The 20,241-nt window shown below is 44.6% G+C and overlaps 1 protein-coding gene across 1 annotated transcript; it reads left to right on the forward strand.

Moving 5' to 3' along the window:
• The first annotated feature begins 5,341 nt into the window (after positions 1-5,341).
• LOC133252847 (spermatogenesis-associated protein 31E1-like) lies at positions 5,342-14,912 on the forward strand. The gene is made up of 4 exons (XM_061425824.1): positions 5,342-5,612; positions 8,275-8,332; positions 8,933-8,993; positions 9,268-14,912. The coding sequence occupies exons 1-4, from the start codon at positions 5,427-5,429 to the stop codon at positions 14,846-14,848; spliced, it is 5,886 nt and encodes a 1,961-aa protein (XP_061281808.1). The 5' UTR covers positions 5,342-5,426; the 3' UTR covers positions 14,849-14,912.
• Positions 14,913-20,241: the final 5,329 nt, after the last annotated feature.

Here is a 20,241-nt window from a genome sequence, read left to right on the forward strand (position 1 = left end):
GGTGGATGTCATGGCATAGCTGTTGACAAAACCAAAAACCTTGCATTTCAGGAAAAACCACAATCTCCTTCATAAACATAGATGCATAATTCATAAACAAATCATAAGCAAAATATAGCACAGTGAAGATGAAAAGATTTATGATACTAATGTAAACATACACCCTGTCTTCCAATCCAATGACAATCCATATCATTGCAATGCATAAATGAGTAAAAGTAGTGGGGTATTTCCCCAAACTTCTACTTTATTATAAGGATGAAGCTAGAAAATTCTATTTGGTGGCATAATGATAAATACATGATGATTCTTATTAGTTGTCTCTTATTTTCTCTTTAGTCCCAAGCTGCTATGCTAGGCATATTTTAATGCCCAATATCTCCTTATTGGTTTATTTGAAGGCCACCCTCATTATGCAAAGACAATCAGGTCAGAATTGGCTCAAGTTCTGTGATATAAAGAAGGACTTGGTCAAGGGACTGCATGATAGACCTATCTCTGCCACAAACTAGACATATTACCTTGAATCTGCCCCAAATGGTTCCTACTTTCCAGAAATTTGCTATCTAGGAGAAAAGTCAAACATATCCATAGATAAATCTGCTATCAAGCAAATACTAACTGGTTTGAAAGAAGTAGAATGATACATGTGGAGAAATTGAAAATCTGCAGGATTTTTGAAAATTCTGTCTCTTTTCTTAAGAGACTCAAAACTATATTCCTTTATAGTTTTGGAGGTCAGAAGTCTGAAATGAGGTTCAGTGGGATGAAGTCAAAGTGTCAGAAGGGCAGATTTTTTTCTAGAGTCTCTGAGTGGATAATCCATTTCCTTGCTGTTTTCAGCTTGAGGCTGCTGACTTCCCTTGGCCTCATCACTCCAGTCTCCACTTTCACTGCCTTCTCCCTTCTTGACTGTGACCCTCCTGCCTCTCTCTCATCAGGACCTTTACAATTACATTGAGCCCATATGGATGATGCAGGATTATCTCCCCATTTCTAGAACCTTAGTTTAATCATATCAATAATGTTCCTTCTGCCATATAATGTAACAAAGGGGCTGGGGATTAGGGCATATTTGAAGGGCCACTATTCACCTGATAGGGACTTTCCTAGTGATGCAGACAGGAAAGAATCTTCTTGCAGGGCAGGAGACCCAGGTTTGATCCCTGGGTTGGAAAGATCCCCTGTAGAAGGAAATGGCAACTCACTCCAGTATTCAGACAGAAGAGCCTGGTGGGTTACAGTTCACTGGATCACAAAGAGCAGGATGTGACTGAATGACTAACACACACATTCAGCTGAAAACAGTAGTCCAGGATCAGGGTGGAGATACAAGCAGGTCTCTTTATTTATAGTGGAAGGAGGTCCAGAACCACTGATTTTTAGCAGGTATGAAGGTCAAGGAGTCAGTGCGTGTGTGTGATGGAAGGAATCTAAAATTCTCTTAAAGGAGGCTTTCATAGAACTATACTTTGAATCATGTTTAAGATGTTACAGTACTGTTGGAAAAATGCAGAGAGTAGGAAACCCTTTACCAAAATAGCAAAGCAGTCTTGAAATGCAGACCAGCAGAAGTGGTGAACCTGCAAAATGTTTAGGTGAGAGGTGATATGCTGGGAATTTGCTAGTAAGAACACCTTGACAAAGTGCAGAGTTATGGCTTGGCTCATTGCTAACAGTAATTCTATTTTCAGACCTGCTTATGATGCTCTTTTTGTGTGTGTGTCAGAGCTCACAGATATTTAGGACACATATGAGCTATTAAACTATTAAATGGTCAGTCTTTTAAATCAAATCATGCCTGACACTTTGTTGCATAGCTGTTTTTAAATTGAAAGTAAATAAAATAACTTCACAGTATGTCCACCACCTTATTTGATAGTCTTCCATATATTTCTTAATTTGTTCCTAATCGTTTGATGATGTCAATAAACTAGCAGACTTGAATTTGAGTCCCAGCCCCAGAAAAAGGCCTTTGTTTGACTTGTTAAGCATAAAGTAGTCTTATTTGTTGAGGAAGACATTAAACATGACTTTGGTGACTATGAAGAGAGTTAACTAGGCAGCAAGTTATTCTGTGATCAAAAATATGCATAAATTGGAAATAAATATGCTGTTGCTATTCAGTTACTCAGGCATGTCTTTGCAACCCCATGGACTGCAACATGCCAGCTACCTATGTTAGCTTGAGGTAATAAGAGCAACTTACAAATGACTTCTTTGGGTATAACTAAGATCATCTTTTAATCAGGTAGAAGATTATCTATATGTGTAGTATGTAAAATTTCCCAGTAACTACAAAGTTGAATATCTAAGGACTCATGTGCACCATGACTTCCCTGGTGGCTCAGACAGTAAAGCGTCTACTTTCAAGGTGGGAGATGCAGGTTCAGTCCCTGGGTCGGGAAGATCTCCTGGAGAAGGAGATGGCAACCCATTCCAGTATTCTTGCCTGGAAAATCCCATGGACAGAGTAGCCTGGTAGGCTACAGTCCATGGGGTTCCAAGAATCGGACATGACTAAGTGACTTCACTTTCTTTCTTTCATTTGTACCAAAGGGTTCATAGAATTAATAATTTGTACTCAAGAAATGATGCTTAAGACCCCCTCTTCAGGTTTCATTATCTTGCTAAAGAGGCTTGCAGAATTCAGGAAAATAGTTATTTCCACCACTTTATTGAAGAATATGATAAAAGATGGGCTTCCCAGGACCTGCCTGCCAGTGCTGGAGACATAAGAGACACGGGTTCGATTCCTGGGTAAGGAAGATCCCCTGGAGGTGGGCACAGCAACCCCTTCCAGTACTCTTGCTTGAAGAATCCCCATGGACAGAGGAACCTGGTGGGCTATAGCCATGGGGTCACAAAGAGTCTGACACAACTAAAGCAACTTAGCACTAGCAACAGTAGCAGTATGATAAAAGATATATATATATATATATATATATATATATATATACATATGAACATCCTGATGAAGCGATACATAGGTTGATATCTGATAGGGTCTCAAGTTCAGGGAATTCTGTCCATTTGGACACCTGGAAACTCTCTGAATTCTATACTTTGGGGATTTTTATGGAGACTACCTCATATAGGCATGATCAGTCATTAACTCCACTTTCAGCTCTTCTTCCTTCTCAAGAGAATGGTGGAGTGGAGCTAAAAACATCAAGCCTTCATCATGGCTTGGTCTTTCTGGGGGCCAGCCCTCACCCAGGAGGTATCTAGGGGCCCACCCAAAGTCATATTATGAGAACAAAAGACACTCCTGACACCCAGAGTGATAATTAAAGGGAAATTACAAGGTTTCAGTAGCTAACTCTCAGGCACTGGTGGCAGAGATCAATATATATTTTTCACTCTCTCACAGAATCATATTAGAAGGTGCCCAAGCCTGATTTTCCAGGTCATGATGAAACTTACATCTCAGTCAAAAGTCCCCCTGCAAAGAAGCAGAAATCAGGACCCACCATGACTTCCATTGATTCCAAGTTAGGACCCTCCATGCTCCTCAGGTACCTTAATTGTTCACACTGTGGACTGTCATACCCCAGTGACAATATCATAAAGAGTGAAGAGGCTGTAATAAAAGCAACAACAGATGCCAAAGATACGTTCTTGAACATGTACATTCATGACAGTATAACCAAATACATATTTCATATATTAAGAAAAATTAACCAGGTAGTGATTAAAAAATACAATTCCCTAAGTGAATATCCAATTCCATCTGCCAAAAAGGATGTCCAATGATGTCACATGGGATTTTACTATAAGGCTCAAAAGTGCCTTCTCTATAAGGTACAGGAAAGACTCAAAGCTCCAGGGATCTGGAAGGGGTAGGAGGGGGCAAGCAAGTGTACACTGAAAAAGAGAATATGTATAGAACACACAGGAATATGATAATAGGCTACTTAAGATGACTTTGGCCTTTCCTGGTGGCTCAGACAGTAAAGCGTCTGCCTACAATGCGGGAGACACAAGTTCGATCCCTGGGTTGGGAAGATCCCCTGGAGAAGGAAATGGCAACCCCCTCCAGTATTATTGCCTGGAAAGATCCCATGGACGGAGGAGCTTGGTTGGCTACTGTCCATGGGGTCTCAGAGAGTCAGACACTACTGAGCGACTTCACTATTGCTATCACTATCACTATAAGATGACTTTAACTCAGGCCTTGGCTCCCCAGTCCCAACGTCCACTCTAAAGATTATGGCTTAAGCTCACCCAGCCCATTCTTGGCTTCAGGCTGTTCCACACATGTTTCTAAACTCTGGAAAATGGAGACTGTCTATTTTGGGCAGAGTAAAAAGCAATGTGATCAAGAAATTATACAAAAAATTTAAAGAAAATAAGAACATGTTTTGGATTTGGAAATATTGATCTGTCAAAAGTGTGTGTGCATATGTGTGTGTGTGTGTGTGTGTGTATACAGCATGGCCCATAAATTTTTGTGAATTTTTTTCCAACTTCATTACTATAAATGCTACTAGCACAAAACATATCATTTAGAGATTCAATTACTTACCTTTTTATTATACTTAAGTTTTATAAATTTTAAATAATCACTAATTTGAATTTTTATATCAATTACTCTGAATGAAGCTGGCAAAGGTGGATGGAAACTACAAAAAATTATTTATGCAAAATTAAATATAAAATAAATGTCTATTTCTAGGTTAATGAAAGTAAAAGACTTATCATATGGGGAAAATAGTGGTAACGTGAAACAATGGGAATGAATCTAGTGGACATCATGTTAAGTGAAAGCCAGACAGAGAAAGGCATATATTTCTTATCAATTATGTGCAGAATCTACAAAAGAAGTCAAACTTATAGAAAAAGAGAAGCGGTTGGCAGGGGCTGGGGTTGAGGGAAATAGGGAGAGGCGGGTAACAGGGTTTTGACCTTTTGCTATGAGACAAAGGTCTCAGGATCTAATGGTGACTAGAGTTGATAGCACTATATTGTATGACTGAAATTTGCTGAGGAAGTACAACTTCAATGTAAATATATGAGATGAAAAAAAAATGATGAGATTGTGGACAGAGGAGATTCGAAGAGTGTAAATCCTTGGAAAACAACCAAAATACTGGGAGAATTTGAGTTTCAAAAGCCATGAAATTGGTTGGTTCAAGCCAAGATCTCCAACAGATCTTAGGAAACAGGAAATATCTGGTCTCCTGGTGGGATGAATAGAAAATTGACTAATGTCTAGAAGGCCCTTGAGGGTGAAGGGGTAGAGTTGTGGTGCTGGATGGTGGGGGAGGGGCTGTGGCCTAGCCTTCTCCTCTCCTGTCCCCTCCCCCACCCACAGGAGCCCTTTGTGACAAGGCTGCAGGCTCTGTGATGCCAGGCCTGGGCCTTTAGTCCCCAAGTACAAACCCTGTGCTCAGTTACCTGAAGGCAGCAGTAGGGTTCAGGCAATGGAGTATCTTCTCTTTTCTCCAAAAAGCACTTTTGACACTTGGTTGAACTCCAGTTACACTGCCTGGACAATTGAAATCATCCTTGCCGTTCTGTGTGGACTGGGTCTCTTTTTCCTGTTCCTTCCCTGCCACCAGAATAATCCATCTTTTCCTCGTCCTAGGAAACGTGGAACTAGCAGGAAGGTAAGGAACCTTTGGCCCAGACCCACAAGCACATGATTCTCTTTTCTATTATTATGTCTACTTTTCTGAACCAACTCAAGAGACTCCTGAGATGGGAAAGAACAGGACATCTATTCTCAAGAAAGAATAGATCATCATCCCTCTAGGGACAAACTAGGCTGGACAGGGGATCAGTGAAAACTAATTGTGAATCCTAGCGTGAACACTAGGATTTCTATCCAAAGGTTTCAGGTCAGTAGTTCAGGTATGGTTGGGTCTCCAGGGCAAATCCCTGACACAGTGACCAGGAGCCAAGAACTGGATACTGAGTTCATTCTCAGCCAGGAGAAGCCTGTGAATACAACCAGTTCCCCAGCTGTGAACGGGTGTCTCACACAAGGGCTGATCTGAGGACAGTGCTGAGGCCCTGAGCCTAAGAGCAGGGGCTAGAGTGGGGCCCTGGCTTGGGAAGCCAAGACCTACCTAATGGAGCTAAGATTCTCCAATACGTCTGAGAACATGCGTGTTTCTTCAGCAGAGGAACAGTGACGAATGAAATCCAGGGTGGGTCTCACATAGAAAATCCTTCTCACATCTAGGAAATATTTTCTAGGAATTAGCTCTCCCAATAATCAAAGAGGAAACCTGGAAATATATCTGCACAAATATATATAGGCGCATTTATGTATATTAATCGGGACTTCAGCACTTGGTGTTTCAACACCTGGTGTTGGAATATGACTCCCTCATTAAAATTTTCATTTACTTTAGAATACTAACATAAGGATCAATAAAACCTGTTTTCTCCCTTAGTTAACAATGTTGTTGTTGGGGTGTGTGTGTGTATCTCTGTGAATTATTGAATTAGAGTTGACCTACAATGTTGCATTAGTTTTGGATGCACAGAAAAGTGATTTATAGCTGCTTTTAGAAAAGTCAGAGGAACAAGAGACCAAATTGCCAACATCCGCTGGATCATCGAAAAAGCAAGAGAGTTCCAGAAAAACATCTATTTCTGCTTTATTGACTATGCCAAAACCTTTGACTGTGTGGATCACAAGAAACTGTGGAAAATTCTGAAACAGATGGGAATACCAGACTACCTGACCTGCCTCTTGAGAAATCTGTATGCAGGTCAGGAAGCAACAGTTAGAACTGGACATGGAACAGACTGGTTCCAAATAGGGAAAGGAGTACATCAAGGCTGTATATTGTCACCTTGCTTATTTAACTTCTATGCAGAGTACATCATGAGAAACGCTGGGCTGGAAGAAGCACAAGCTGGAATCAAGATTGCTGGGAGAAATATCAATAACCTCAGATATGCAGATGACACCACCCTTATGGCAGAAAGTGAAGAGGAACTAAAAAGCCTCTTGATGAAGCTGAAAGAGGAGAGTGAAAAAGTTGGCTTAAAACTCAACATTCAGAAAACTAAGATCATGGCATCTGGTCCCATCACTTCATGGGAAACAGATGGGGAAACAGTGGAAACAGTGTCAGACTTTATTTTGGGGGGCTCTAAAATCACTGCAGATGGTGACTGCAGCCATGAAATTAAAAGACGCTTACTCCTTGGAAGAAAAGTTATGACGAACCTAGATAGCATATTGAAAAGCAGAGACATTACTTTGCCAACAAAGGTCCATCTAGTCAAGGCTATGGTTTTTCCAGTGGTCTTGTATGGATGTGAGAGTTGGACTGTGAAGAAAGCTGAGTGCCAAAGAATTGATGCTTTTGACCTGTGGTGTTGGAGAAGACTCTTGAGAGTCCCTTGGACTGCAAGGAGATCCAACCAGTCCATTCTGAAGGAGATCAGCCCTGGGATTTCTTTGGAAGGAATGATGCTAAAGCTGAAACTCCAGTACTTTGGCCACCTCATGCGAAGAGTTGACTCATTGGAAAAGACTCTGATGCTGGGAGGGATTGGGAGCAGGAGGAGAAGGGGACGACAGAGGATGAGATGGCTGGATGGCATCACTGACTCGATGGACGTCAGTCTGAGTAAACTCCAGGAGTTGGTGATGGACAGGGAGGCCTGGCGTGCTGCGATTCATGGGGTCACAAAGAGTCGGACACGACTGAGCGACTGAACTGAACTGAATTATTCTTTTTCAGATATACATATATATTCTCTTTTGGATTCTTTTTCGTTATGTGTTATTACAAGATATTCGGTATAGTTCCCTGTACTATACAGTGGGTTCTTGTTGTTTGTCTATTTTGTATATGGTTCAACTACTTTGTTTTGTATTAACTTTTCAACTAGTTTTCTTTTAAACTATTCTTAATGTCTGCCACATGAAAAGAATATTCTGCATATGGTAGAAATTAAATTGACTAATTTCCAGCAAATGAAATTATGCAGGTAATTTATGATTTTTTTTTCATTTTAAACTACAGGCTGAATAAGAAAGGACAGATAATATAAATATTTATAAACCAGATACATAAAAGGGTTGCAATTCTTTTTAAAAAGGGAGAATCCTTCTTTATGCTCTTCAAAGAAGGAAAACAGAAAATATTTTTATCTGCTTTAAAAATGAGTAAAAGGAAATAAAACCATAGAGCTCTGTTAGTGAAATGAAGAAAGTCATATTATATATTGACACTGAGTGTCTGATGCTTGTCTAGAGACGGGAGACTGAGATTTGGGTCACAGGTTCTCATTTTTTTCTCTCAGCATCGAATGGATCTGAGAGGGAGAAGCAGGAGTAGGAAGAGAAGCGGAGCTTTGAAAGGTGAGTTCTGCCATTCAGCTCTGTGTGCCCCAGATGTTAGCTCCCATGCATCCAGCCCGGAGGGCCCAGAGCCTCTGGTTCTGAGGAGACCAGTGGAAGGTCTTTCCCTTGGGAAACCGAACCCCCCAGGGAGGCTTCTGGAAAGGAGAGCAGAACCCAGATACTACCCAGATTCCATGTACAGAATGAAGCTGTGAAGGGCCTGGATATAACTGTGGCCCTGCTTGTAACCAGGTGCCTGTGGGTTGCATTGGACCAACAGCGCCTAGATTGGGAGGTGGGACTCCAGGTTTGACCATGGACACATTGTTTATCTTTGCTCAGATTTGTCTGTGCAGTGACCCCTGCCCTGCAGAGGCAGGTGAACACTGCAGGTTGTGAAGGCAGCAAGGGGTAAAGGATACGGAAACACTTTGTAAATGAGAAACATTTTCATGAGCTTCACCGTCACTGTGAATGATAAAGTGGCCTTGGACACTAGTGCTTGGGCTCCAATATCCCAGTGGTGGCCCCTTAAAGAGATGGTGCACTCAGCCTCCTGTAAGAACCCTAGGAAGGGGCCCCGGCTTCCTCACCGTGACCCAGTCTGCTGATTTTCAGTTTGCAGAGATTGCCTGGAAGAGCTGGAAGGGATCCGCAACCTGGTTTTACTTCTTCAGAGGTAAAGAATCTTCATCTTATCTCCTGGGTTGCTCTTCCTCCCAGAATATCTGGTGTGACCCCAGGACTGCAGGCAGCCTGGGACTGAGCTGGGAGGGGAAGCCTTGGGAGTGGGATATGGCTAACGTCCTGGGGTGTGGGAAGCAGGAGCACTGTGAAGTCGCCATGGAGACCATGCAGGGCTGTGGCTGCAGGTGCCCACCCCTGCCTTGCCTCACATGCCCTCCTGGCCCTGGGGGTTCCTGGCTGCAGCTTGTGCCTTGTGTTCCCTGCAGCCATGTGGGAAGTCTCCTTGATAAAAAGAGTTTTCATCAGCTCTCCTGGCAAGATCCTCCTGGCGTGGGACAGGAAGCAGCTCCTGCTGGAGCCCACCAGCCTAGCATGGAGCCTTTGGAGGAGGCTGTTTCCACCATATCCCCAGCTCCTCTGACCCAGGACCCTGTGCCTTTGGCCTCCACCTTATCAGCAGAACCTCAAGACAGATCCAACTTGGAGAAAATCCCATTTGATACTGTTGCAAAAAGCTCCCCTCCAGGTAACTCTTTTTCGGCATCTACCATCTCGGCCATGGCAAACCTTGGCCTCTTCACAAGCTACCCCATTTCTTTCCTGTCCTGCTGGTGGGACACTACCAAGGCCTTGTTCTTTCCCACCTCGTCACAGAGCAAGTCCTGGAAAGAAGACCTGTCCCCCCACCCAACAAAGGCCCCATCCTGGGGGCGCAATATAGACAAGCATGTAGAGATTGGTAGCCCCTCATTTATCAACCCTGATGTCCAAAAGCTGCTGGAGATCCTAATCACCAAGAGAGCAGAGCTGAGGATTTGTAAGGAGGGAAAAAAGGACTGGTCATTCTCAGAGCAAATGAGCCCAGACTACCATCTGAACACTTCAGGGAATATGTGGAAATCACTGGGTACTGAGCAGGACATCACAACCCCTCAATCTTTCTGGAATGTGAAAGACAAACCAGAGCAGCTACCTGAGCCACAGGAGCTTTTATATCCTGAGAGTCTGAGGGATCACATAGAGCAGAAATACAGCCAGCTCTTTTGGGGTCTCCCCTCTCTGCACAGTGAGTCCCTGGTGGCAGCTGCCCTTGTCCCTGGGAGCTCCTCTCAATCACAGGCACCCTTTGTTTTATTCAATGGAATCTCTACTGTCTTTCCAGTCTCAATTCAACCTGAAATACCTTTAAGTCTTTCCCAGGACCCACTCTTGCCCTGTGCTGGGACCCAACCCCAGCCTTTCACTCAAAACTTGACTGTGTACCAGCCCCTACCTATGGTTCAGATCCAAGGCCAGTCCTATCTCCCATCGCCTCTCCTCTTCAGACCAACTTATTCTTCACCCCAGATGAGTACCTGTGGGCTCTACTATCTTCCATTTCAGAACAACCCACTATATTTTATCCCAACTGAAACTCAAAGTCTGGAGTACCCCTTGTTGCAGAAGCAACTGAAAACTGAGATGCTTTTACCCTCTGTGAACAAGAGATCACAGGAAGTCTTTAGCCAACTCATTCCCAACTGTCCCCAGGACACTGGGGAGCCCCAGGCCCAAAGGTTAGTCCCTGGTCCTCATGGAGACTTAATCAAATCTGATCTCCAGAAGCAACATCTTCAAAAGAAGCCCATAGAAGATCAACTCAAGGGGAGCCGGCTCCGCAGCATCCACCTGTCTCTACAACTGAGTTCATCTCAGTGCCAATTCCTAGTGACTTATCAGGCCCAGGGCAAGCAAGGATCCTGGCAGCTGTCTGCTTTTAGAGGCAAAAGGAGCCAGAACGCCCAGAAGACAAGGTCCAGGTGCCCTAGGAGATCCCATCGAAGGAGTCAGATGAAGTTCCAGCTAGAAACAGATTTTAGCGAGGGTCTAAGGCCGTGTCTGAAGGGTATCTCGAAAGATCCCTCCAGGTCCAGCTTCCCCAAGAAGTTTCTGCAAACGAACTCTGAGAAGGAGTCAGAAAGATACTTGCTGAGGCCCTCAAAGAGTGATTTGCTGAGGCCATCGAAGAGTGACTCCAGAGATTACTTACTCAGTGGCCCAGATAAGAAACATCTAGAAAAAGTCTTAAAAGCCCATTTAGACAAAAAGTTGAGGCAGATTGATCAGGGTTTGTTCCCTGTGACAGTGCGTCGATCCTGGCTTGCTGCCACCCATGCTTCTAAGACCCACCTTCACAAGGAAACCAGAACTCTAGCATCACTGAAGCATTGGAAACCCCGTATAAATATCTCCCATGAGCTTTCTTTCCTCAATCCAAGCATTCAACAAATGCTGGAAGCACATATCATAAGGTTTCGGGTAAGGCACAGGTGGGACACATCCAAACAGGGCTCTGAGCCTGTAAATCTCAAACCATCTGAAGCTCAACCCTCGTCCCTTCCAACATCCACATTTTCCCTCTCAGCCATCTGGCAACCTGGGCCACAGTCAAAAACCAACGTTTCTAAGTTCTTGGGAAAACCTCAGCCCCGTCAGGGAAAGCAAATGATAACAAAAGCATCAGTTCCCTCCCTGGGGAGTCTCCTCCCGGCTCCCATACCTGTAAGGTGGGACATCCAGAGGGCCCTGGGAAAGATTTCACCTGGTGACAGTTGTGGGCCCTCAGAGGCCCCACTGACTGGACAGAAGGGCAGGCCACCTTGTCAGATGCCTGCACCCAACCTCAAGGGTAGAACCCGGCAGAGTGGGACTGTCCTGAGGGCCAGGAAAAGCAGCCTAAACCCCAGTCTCAAAATGGAAGAGAGTTGGGGTTGGCTCTCAAAATATCCCTGCCATAATGCATTAATACTGGACATGGGCTTAAAGTCCCAATCTTCAAGGGCCAAACAGAAGGCCAATGAGGACCCTGCCTGGGAAGTCTTCTTGGGTCCCACTGTGCCAGTCAACTCCCAAACCAGCAACATGAATCTGAGGAGATCAGATGAGCCAGTCACCAAGAAAACTCTGCCACCACCCACAAACTCAGTTGGCCAATATTCAGTGGAGCCACATTTTAAAACACAGGTGGCTAGTAAATTTGAGTTGGGAAGCAAGTTAGAATCAGAGAACCAGCTTCAAGGCCGTGCCACAGTTGACCTCCTGCAACAGTCTCACACTGATGTCCTCCTTCAAGACTACACCACTGGCATGCTCCTCCAGGACTTTGCCACCAACCTGCTCCTTCAAGACCCTCACACTGACGTGCTCCTTGCTGCAGACATCTTGGCTTCTCACAGGTCAAGTTCCCAGATGGAATACGCTAGTGGGGACACACCAGCTTCACAGGTGCCATATGACCTCAAAGTGAGTGCACAGAGCACCCAGGAACAGCAGAAATTTCAAAAACCAAAACTGAAGGACCCATTTAAGAGCCAGAGAGAGATGCTTGCTCCAAATGAAGAGTGGAGGGACTTTCAGAGTTTCCAACCAGGAGAACATGAAGAAATGAGTATCCAGAGACAACAGAAACACAGGAAACCAAAAGTGAGGGACCCATGTAAGGGCCAGTTTGCCTCAGCTGATGAAGGAGAGATTTGTGAGAAGCTCGAGCCAGAAGAAGATAGAGAAATCATCAGCCAAGGCAAGATGTTTGCTCCAACTGAGGAGAGGAGGGATTGTAAGAGACTCCAACAAGAAGAGGATGAAGACATGAAGAGCAAGAGGGAGATGCTTGCCATAGTTGATGAGTGGAGGAAGGCTAGGAGGCTCCAATCAAGAAGACAGCAGAAACCAAATGTTAGGGATCCTTGTAAGGGCCCATTTCCCTCAATTCAGGAGGAGGGGATCTGTGAAAACCTCGAATCAGAAGAGGATGAAGAAATAAACAGCCAAATTGAGATGTGTCCCCCAGCTGGGGAGTGGTGGGGTTTTAACAAACCCCTACCAAGAAGACTTCAAAAAACTGAAAGCCAGAGCAAGATACTCACCTCAACTGAGGCCTGTAGGGCTTTTAAGAGATTCCAACCAGGAGAGCCTGAAGAAATGAAGAGCCAGAAGGAGAGGCTTACTCCAACTGAAGAGTGGAAGAGTATTAGGAGGCTCCAACCAGGAGAACGTGAAAAAGCAGAGAGTAGCCAACGACAACAGAAACCCAGGAAACCAGAAGTCAGGGGCTCATGTAAAGGCACATTTTCCTCACTTGATGAAGGGGAGATCTGTGAGTACCTTGAACCAGAAGAGAGTGAAGAAATGAACAGCCAAACCGAGGTGTGTCCCCCAGCTGGGGAGTGGAGGGGTTTTAAGAAGCCTCCACCAAAAGGACATGAAGAAACCAAAAGCAGGAGCAAGATGCTCACCTCACCTGAGGACGGCAGGGCTTTTAAGAGGCCCCTACCCAGAGAGTCTGAAGAAACTAATAGTCAGAACAAGATGCTCATCCCAGCTGATGAGTGGAAGGCTTTTAAGCGGCCCCCACGAGAAGATCATGAAAAAACAAAAAGTCAGAGCAAGATGCTCACCTCAACTGAAGAGTTGAGGAGTATTGGGAAGCTCCAAGCAGGAGAACAAGAAATGGGGAGTAGTCGACGACAACAGAAAGAACAGAAACCCAGGAAACCAAAAGTTAGGGACCCTTGTAAGGGCCCGTTTGCCTCACTTGATGAGGGGGAGATCTGTGAGAACCTTGAACCAGAAAAGGATGAAGAAATGAACAGCCAAACCGAGGTGTGTCCCCCAGCTGAGGAGTGGAGGGGTTTTAAGAAGCCTCCACCAAAAGGACATGAAGAAACCAAAAGCAGGAGCGAGATGCTCACCTCACCTGAGGACAGCAGGGCTTTTAAGAGGCCCCTACCCAGAGAGTCTGAAGAAGTGAAGGGCCAGAGGGAGGTGATAACCCCAGCTGCGGAGTGGAAGAGTGTTAGGAGGCTCCAACCAGGAGAACATGAAAAAACATGTAGTCAACGACAACAGAAACCCAGGAAAACAAAAGCTAGGGACCCATGCAAGGGCCCGTTTGCCTCAGTTGATGAGGGCGAGATCTGTGAGAGGCCCAAACCAGAAGACGATGAAGAAATGCATAGCCAAAGCAGGATGTTGGCCCCAACTGATGAGAGGAAGGGCAATTGGAGGCCCAAATTGGGAAAGTATGAAGAAAGGAATTCAGGACGAAGGGCTTCTCATACCAGAGTGATGAGCCAGTCTCCTCAGGCGAGAGAAACAGAGTCTCTTGGGGTAAAATACCTCCAGTTCTCACCAGAAAAGGAACAACTTTTACCAGAAAGCTACTTGAAAAAAAGGATGAGGCACTTTCTGCAGTGTCTTGGCGCCAATAAAAAAGACAAACAAATAGAAGAAACCTTTCAAAAAGGCAGGCCTGCATCAGCGGCTGCTCAGTGCCAGGAACAAATCAAGGACAAATTCATTGTAGATGGCAGGATTATTGATCCTGAGATGATTGGAACAGTTGTTGGACAGGTCCTAGCAGAGAAATTTGGGTTTCAACAAGGAACCCACTCCTCAGAAGTAAATCACCACAGAGAACAGCTTCAGGCCCTAGTGGGTGGGCATTCCCACCACCACAGGACTCTCTGTTCCTCGGAACAGAGAAAAATGTTGAAAACTTCAGCGCACAGTCACCAAGCCAATCCCAAGGACCGCAGCCATCTCAGCAAGAGCAGGCATACCAGAGACAGGGGCGACAGGCGGACCTTCTCACCCAGGGAGCCAGAGTCCACAGTCAGACCCTGCCAGCATGGTCCAGGGGACCTGCACCATTGCTCAATATGCTGGCTTCAAAAATGTGTCTCCTCTGGTCAACAAGAGTGTGCTCCTCATGCCTCTCCTGGTAGGAAAATGTTTGTACAAGAAAAAATTCAGTACCTGCAGAGAAAACCTGTTTTTTCTCATGTTAACACATCATCTATGTGCTAAAGTCTCCTTCCTACCACAACTTTTTTTTATTATTTCCCCAAAATAAATGTTTTTTTTTTTTTTCTCATGAAAGGTGGTGGCCTCCATCTGTGCCCTGATGGGGGGAAAGGAAGGGCTCAGGGTCCACTCTTGCCAGCTGCCTGCTTTGACTTCCAGATGGGAGGGGGCTATGGAGAGAGGGTGACCCCAATGTGCACCCCAATTCCCTCACTGCACTTGAATGTTTCCATAATCACAGCATTACAGAAACAAGCAACAGCATTCAGGTGAACTAAACCTAAAGACTTCTCCCTTCTCAGGATCCAGCTCAGTCCTCTTCACCTCTCTCTCTACCTTGAACTTGTGGGGCTGTAGGGGAGGGATTTGCAGAGGCTGAAATTCCCCTCTGGCTCAGAAAGTGTCAGACATAAGCTCACATGTCAGAATAAGGAGGGGAGTTTGGGGGGAGTGCTGGCCCCAAGTCCAGGGTGGGAGAAACTTCATCCCCACATCTTGGTGGGATTAGATGACATCTGTCTTAGAAGCCCCTTCTCTCTCTGATGGAGCTGGGATTGAGATGGGCCAGGGCTATCACCCTTCCTGTCTTTCTCGTGCTCTGGAGCAGATGTGAGGATGAGGACCACACTCTCAGCTCCTTCCCCGGAGGAGAGAACAGCCCTGATCATAGTACACACCTTCCCCGGGTGAACGAGCAGGGGAGTGACTGTGTATGCAGTCACCAGGGCCAGGCTCCCAGAGTCAGGGGAGCCTCTGAGAAGGGAAGCTTCACTTCTCCACAATGTAAATAATCAGATTTCACAGGACCAGGAGCTTGGGACAGACCTGTGGTCTGTGACCTCTACCTATATGTGTAGGTAGAGGTAGGGCCCTCTACCTACACATGTGTAGGGCCCAAGGAGGTTCCCAGTGGACAGGTGGGACTTAACAGGCCCAGGGACTGTGCAGGAGTCATAGCAAGTCTCACCTTCTCTCAGCCTTGCTCATCCCAGAGCCCAGAGAGGGAAGAGACCAGCAGACAGGATGTGTCACGCAGCAGGTGGGAAGTGGCCTGTGGAGAAGGGTGCTGTCAGCTTTCGTACCCGGGCCCATCCACACAAGAAACCAGAGAGACAAGAGCAGTTCTCTAGAGTGATTCAGGGCTCTGTGTCATAGTCACTACTGAGTAGAGAGACCTGGTCCAGGAGAGGTCCCTGATCCAGGAGATTGCATCAGGTCCTAGGTCCTTACAGGCTGCCCACATGCCTATAAAGACCCCAATATGTGAGACCAGGACCGGGTTGGTGTGGGGCAGAGGGCACAGGTCTGCTTGTGCTGTGGGTTCTTCCTGGAGCCAGGTTCTGCCTGGGCCCCATCCTCCAGGGTGGGCACAGCAGTGGGGGCTCAGCCAGGATCTGAGGGAAGGACTGGGACCCAGGCCACAGAGTGGCCTTCAGAGCTCAGGAGAGAGGACACAGAGCATGGACCCTGAACTTGGCTGCGGCTGGTTCTCTTAGAGGTGCTGAGAGGTGAGTGCTGGGGGCGAGGGGAGTTGAAACCCACACCCTGTGGGGAGAAGTGATACAGAGGAACAATGACAGAAAAGCAAGAAATAAGAAGGAGCAAGTCCCTGAGCCCTTCTCCTGCCCCAAAGTGCAGAACAGACAGAAATAGAGGGCCCCCCACTTGGTGTCCCCACACAAAGACCCACACTGACCCCACATACAGACCCACACACAGAGGGACCCAGTGCTTCACCCAGACCACAGAGCCCTCACAAACAGAGACCCCACATCCACTCACAGGAGCCTGAGCAGCCAGCCAGGGACAGGCCCTCCAAGTGGATCCTAAGCCATGAAGCAAACTGAAGGTGCAGGAGGAGATCAGTACCAGTGTCCTCCAGAGAAAATTTTTGTATTTGTTTTCTTCTTGGCTATTTTTTAATTACTACTGGAAAAAAGAGTTAGAGTTTCCCCATGAAAATGTGCAAAATCCTTCCCTTCAAGGGTTTTCATTGGCTTGAGCACTGACTCACAATTCAGAGAATGACAAACTTCAAAAAGAAGCAAAATTCTTCCAGCATCTAATGAGTGAGAATCCATGTCCAGTTTTAGTTATTATTCAGTCAAATGGCATCAGGGGGTCACATGCTTGGTTGTGTTGGGGACAACTTCCTGAACTCAGAGTGACTTCTTTCCTTTGGACGCATGATGTAGAGAGGCCTACAGCAAGTGGGATCCAGGATGAAATGAACCAGCCGAGAGGCATCTGACACCTGTTTGCTAGCTGTGCAGATGGCACGTGGTTTCACATGGACTAGCTTGTGTTAGGCTTGTGAGGTTTGCTGTAGTTTTCAATGAAACAAGCCATCTTATCAAACACATGAAGCTTATTCACAAATGAGAGATTTTTGGTAATATCTCTATTACATCCTCTGGTATATTTGTACTTACTGCTTAATATTAAATGATGCTCTTTATTTTACTCTTAAAATATAGGAGTACAGTCAGGTAGTTGTATGGTACACACGCCTCTAGAATATGAAAAAAATCCTAGTGTTTATCTGTGATGGCTTAAACGTCTCAACCATTTAGAAGGATTCACATTTTACATAATTGTAAGAAATGTGAATTTTCCAATATCAGGAAATTTATATTTGTTATAGGGCTATGAAAAGGATGCATTGCTTAAAAGAATCTTGAAATCTTAGAAAATATGTCAATTGGTGTTTGAAATATATATTACATCAAATTACTTAAGATTTGACATTTTGACAATTGTTAAAGGAAGCATATCTTTAATAAACATTTCTACTATAGCAAGAATAATAGAGGTCTCACTGTAAGCATAATACTTTCCAAATTGTGCACTCAGTTAAGACTACATGTTTCTCATTAGTCATAAAAATTATGTTGCCCTTGACATGGTAAAATCTAAATAATGAACAAATGTCAAGTATATATCTGCTTAAGTCTCTCAGGTCACACTTTGGGGTGATAATGTCATTGTCCTTTCTCTCAAAAGAGAGGAATGAGTTAATGTGAGGCTTCTGTATTTTTTTAAGTAAGAAAAAAGTTCAGGCTGTAAAACGTTTTGCAAAATCATAGCTATTAAATTTTTGAGATTTGCTCCTTTTGTGATATTTTATGTTGCTGAATCACAGAACTATGGAAAATGGCCACAGATGTCCTCTAATAGCCAATGAACTAGAGTTGCTCATTTTCCTATATATACCCACACCTACAACATCTCACAATCACGAAAATGATACTTTCTTTTTGAGAGTTTAAGCCAGTATTTTTAAACTGTGTGTTTGACATAAAACTAAATTCTAGTAAGAGGCACTATAAAATATGTAATTCCCAAGAAAATAGATGAGGATTTAGGAAATACTGGTATCTCTCATAAGAAAACACGATCGCTTCATCTCATCCTGATAACAAGAAATGTGGGTGACACGGCTCTTTGGTCTAAATATTCGTATGTGTGCTTTAGCTGATCCTGTAGATTGGCTGTATAAATATTTTTCTTTTAAGATTTGTGAGTCAGAATATTGTTACATAAGTGATACATAGGATATGTGGTTTAGGAGTTAAGTTGCTATAGTCATTCTTAACCCTCTTATAATGGAACATGAGGGCAAATAGAATAACCAGCACAAACATTTCCTGGAAGAATAATTTACATTTTCTTGACCATTCCAAGCAGAGGGAAAAGAAAGATGGATCCTTCAGGTTAGCAGCTGAGATATGCTTATTCCACAAATAATTACGTAAGTTTTAGTTTAATAAAACAGGAAGGATTCTCCCAAGATGTTTTGATGAAAGGATTGAAAGGGAGCAGATCACGAAGCACAGGCAGGTCTAGTGTCTGTTACCCATAGCCAGGACATCATCTAAAAGATTTGTCCATCATTTAAGGAGAAGCCACAACTTGGCCAAAGCAATGGGTGTCTCTCCTTCACTCTTTAATCAGAGATGACACTGCTCTTCACCATCCCCACACCCGATAGCCTGCCCTCATTTTCTAGGGATTTACTGGGGACTTTAGATGAAATAGATGAAGACAGAAAGAAAAAAAGAGAAGGAGAAAGAAGCAGGAGTGGGGAGGGAACAGGAGAAGGAGGACAATAAAGAAGAGCCATTACCAAAAACTGACTGTGGCCTCTTCTGTAGACTGGTCACCTAATTAACAAATGAGGACCTGGAGGCAGAGAGGTATTTCCCAAACCACACAGATACTTGCTCTCCACAACCAATGCAGACTAAATGCTTCCTCTATTATGTTACAACATATAACCTGTGTGAAAGAATCTTTTTCATTGGTCATCCAGATGATGTCCCCAGTATAAATTATTTCCACCACCACCAGGTTATGGCACATATTACTGTTTCAGCAAAAGAAAAAAAAAGGTCATTTTTTCCACTTAAAGTATTTAGACTATGATACAGGTATGGATGTGAGAGTTGGACTATAAAGAAAGCTGAGCGCCAAAAAACTGATGCTTTTGAATTGTGGTGTTGGAGAAGACTCCTGAGAGTCCCTTGGACTGAAAGGAGATCCAATCAGTCCATCCTAAAGGAGATCAGTCCTGGGTGTTCATTGGAAGGACTGATGTTGAAGCTGAAACTCCAATACTTTGGCCACCTGATGCAAAGAGCTGACTCATTGGAAAAGACCCTGATTCTGGGAAAGATTGAAGGTGGGGGGAGAAGGGGACGACAGAGGATGAGATGTTTGGATGGCATCACCAACTCCATGGATATGGGTTTGGGTAGACTCTGGCAGTTGGTGATGGACAGGGAGGCCTGGCGTGCTGAGTGCGGTTCATTGGGTCACAAAGAGTTGGACACGACTGAGCGACTGAACTGAACACTTCGATAGCAGTCTGTTACTTTTCATTATAGCATGGTCTAAAAGGAAAAGAACAAGAGAAGGAAACATAAAAAATAAGGCAATGTAGTATGAGCCACTTCTCTCTCTGGATGGAACGCCATCATGAGAACCGTACCTTTCTCCAAATCTTCAATCTACCTGGAATTCAAGGTTGTCCATGCGGATTTTGAAGGCTGAAAGCAAAAGTACACAACATCTAGGTCCTGGACATACCACCCCTGCTTTCCTCCCACCTTCCCACGCACACACTGACAAGGGAGGCATGGAGGTTCACTAGCAATAAGACTTGCCAATGGGGAAGCCCACCAGTTAGAGTGGACAAGACAGTACACTAAGATGCAGGAGAAAATATTAGAATCCCCATTTGCATTAGAATCATGTTGTTGTTCAGTCACTAAATCATGTCTAACTCTTTGTGACCCCATGGACTGCAGCACACCAGGCTCCCCTGTCCTCCACTAACTCCCAGAGTCTGCTCAAATTCACGTCCATTGAATCGGTGATGCTAACCAACCATCTCA

This window comes from Bos javanicus, chromosome 8 (assembly GCF_032452875.1).
Source record: "Bos javanicus breed banteng chromosome 8, ARS-OSU_banteng_1.0, whole genome shotgun sequence".
Classification (NCBI taxonomy): Eukaryota; Metazoa; Chordata; class Mammalia; order Artiodactyla; family Bovidae; genus Bos; species Bos javanicus.

What these genes read in the sequence shown, in the direction of transcription:
- LOC133252847 (XM_061425824.1), top strand. Translation starts at nt 5,427, where the DNA reads ATGGAGTATCTTCTCTTTTCTCCAAAAAGCACTTTTGACACTTGGTTG. An exon ending in AACGTGGAACTAGCAGGAAG is followed by an intron (nt 5,613 to 8,274) that starts GTAAGGAACCTT and finishes TTTTTCTCTCAG; the next exon opens with CATCGAATGGATCTGAGAGG. An exon ending in CTGGTTTTACTTCTTCAGAG is followed by an intron (nt 8,994 to 9,267) that starts GTAAAGAATCTT and finishes TGTTCCCTGCAG; the next exon opens with CCATGTGGGAAGTCTCCTTG.